This window comes from Meleagris gallopavo, chromosome 1 (assembly GCF_000146605.3).
Source record: "Meleagris gallopavo isolate NT-WF06-2002-E0010 breed Aviagen turkey brand Nicholas breeding stock chromosome 1, Turkey_5.1, whole genome shotgun sequence".
Taxonomy (NCBI): domain Eukaryota; kingdom Metazoa; phylum Chordata; class Aves; order Galliformes; family Phasianidae; genus Meleagris; species Meleagris gallopavo.
The window spans coordinates 189,125,446-189,126,775 of record NC_015011.2 but is presented as its reverse complement, the minus strand read 5'-3'; the positions used below and the strand labels follow the sequence as shown (position 1 = coordinate 189,126,775).

The 1,330-nt window shown below is 45.9% G+C and overlaps 2 protein-coding genes across 2 annotated transcripts in view; both read left to right on the top strand.

Moving 5' to 3' along the window:
* Positions 1–8: 8 nt before the first annotated feature.
* LOC104909427 (olfactory receptor 52L1-like) lies at positions 9–680 on the top strand (the record flags this gene model as incomplete). The annotated part of the gene is made up of 1 exon (XM_010706247.1): positions 9–680. A coding segment is annotated over one exon (672 nt), but the record flags the coding sequence as incomplete, so codon positions are not given.
* Positions 681–1,145: 465 nt separating this feature from the next.
* The window catches only part of LOC104909436 (olfactory receptor 52R1-like), a 1,034-nt gene continuing 849 nt past the window's right edge, over positions 1,146–1,330 (top strand). Inside the window, exon 1 of the mRNA XM_010706284.2 lies at positions 1,146–1,164. Within this exon, the coding sequence (XP_010704586.2) occupies positions 1,146–1,164 (19 nt within the window). The remainder of the gene's footprint in view (positions 1,165–1,330) is intronic.

Genomic DNA, 1,330 nt, shown 5'->3' with positions numbered 1-1,330 from the left:
GGGGCTCCAGGGAGATTGGCTTTGTTTCCTGCCTTGTTCAGTTGTTCTTTGTCCACAACTTCACAGCAGTGGAGTCGGGCGTGCTCATGGCCATGGCCTTGGATCGCTATTTTGCCATTTGCCATCCCCTGCGGCACTCCAGCATCCTCTCCATGCCGGTGGTGGCAGCTCTCGGGAGCCTGGTGCTGCTGCGTGGAGTCCTCATGGTGGGTCCCGCATGTTTTCTGCTCCACAGGAAGGCCTTCTGCCAGCATCGTGTCATCTCCCATTCCTACTGTGAACACATGGCCGTGGTGAAGCTGGTATGCGAGGACACCAGTGTCAATGCTGCCTATGGTCTCTCTGTGGCCTTGTCAGTAATAGGAGCTGACCTTACAGTGATCGTTGTGTCCTACACTATGATCCTGCGGGAGATACTGAAGCTGTCATCCTCAAACACACAGCTCAAGGCCTTTAACACATGTGTATCACATGTCTGTGTCCTCCTTACATTTTATGTCTCTGGACTCTTCACATTCCTTGCCCACCGGTTTGGACACAGCATCCCCCAGCACATCCATATACTGGTGGCCCACCTCTACATGCTGGTGCCCTCCACTTTAAACCCCATCATTTATGGACTGAGAACGAAGAAACTGAGGAACAAGATAGTTGTCCTCTTCCAGCAAAGGGGAATCTGACCCGTGTCTACATGGTCTCATGCAGACATGCAATGGTTCTCATTTTCTACTGATGACTTCCATATATTTCAACAGTTAATGGTGAGACTCTTTGTTCCAGGAAATACAGTTCCTCAGTACACAGAGTACATGGTGACCATTCTTGGTAGAAATTCTTTTACTTGTGTAATTTAAGAATTCCTGTGTAATTAAAGGTGGCAGAAAGACTTTCAGTCTGCCTTTTACACGGCTGGGAAGCAAAGGGGTTACATCTCCCAGAACTTAAAATCATCTATAATAAAATAATTTCACGATTGTGCAAATAAATATTATTCATATCCAAATATTTTCAGTCTGACTCTTAGACTGAGCATCTCCAAAAAACCTTTCTCAGCAGCCCTCGTTATGCCCTCACTGCGTTCTGTGGGCTGTGTGAATGTGCTCAGATGAGAATGACAGCTGTCCTTGTAGAGGAAACGGGGAACAATGAATCTCATGCTCTACATTCACCCTTGTAATTTATGTAGTTTGTGAAGTAGACAAATCCAAAACAATCCTAGAGGAGACAATTCATAAGATCCTACGTAAATGCAAACCTGCTTAAAAAAAACAGAACGTTCACACGGATTAAATTACTGCTAGTGACCAATCATAGAGAGGTCATTGCTCAC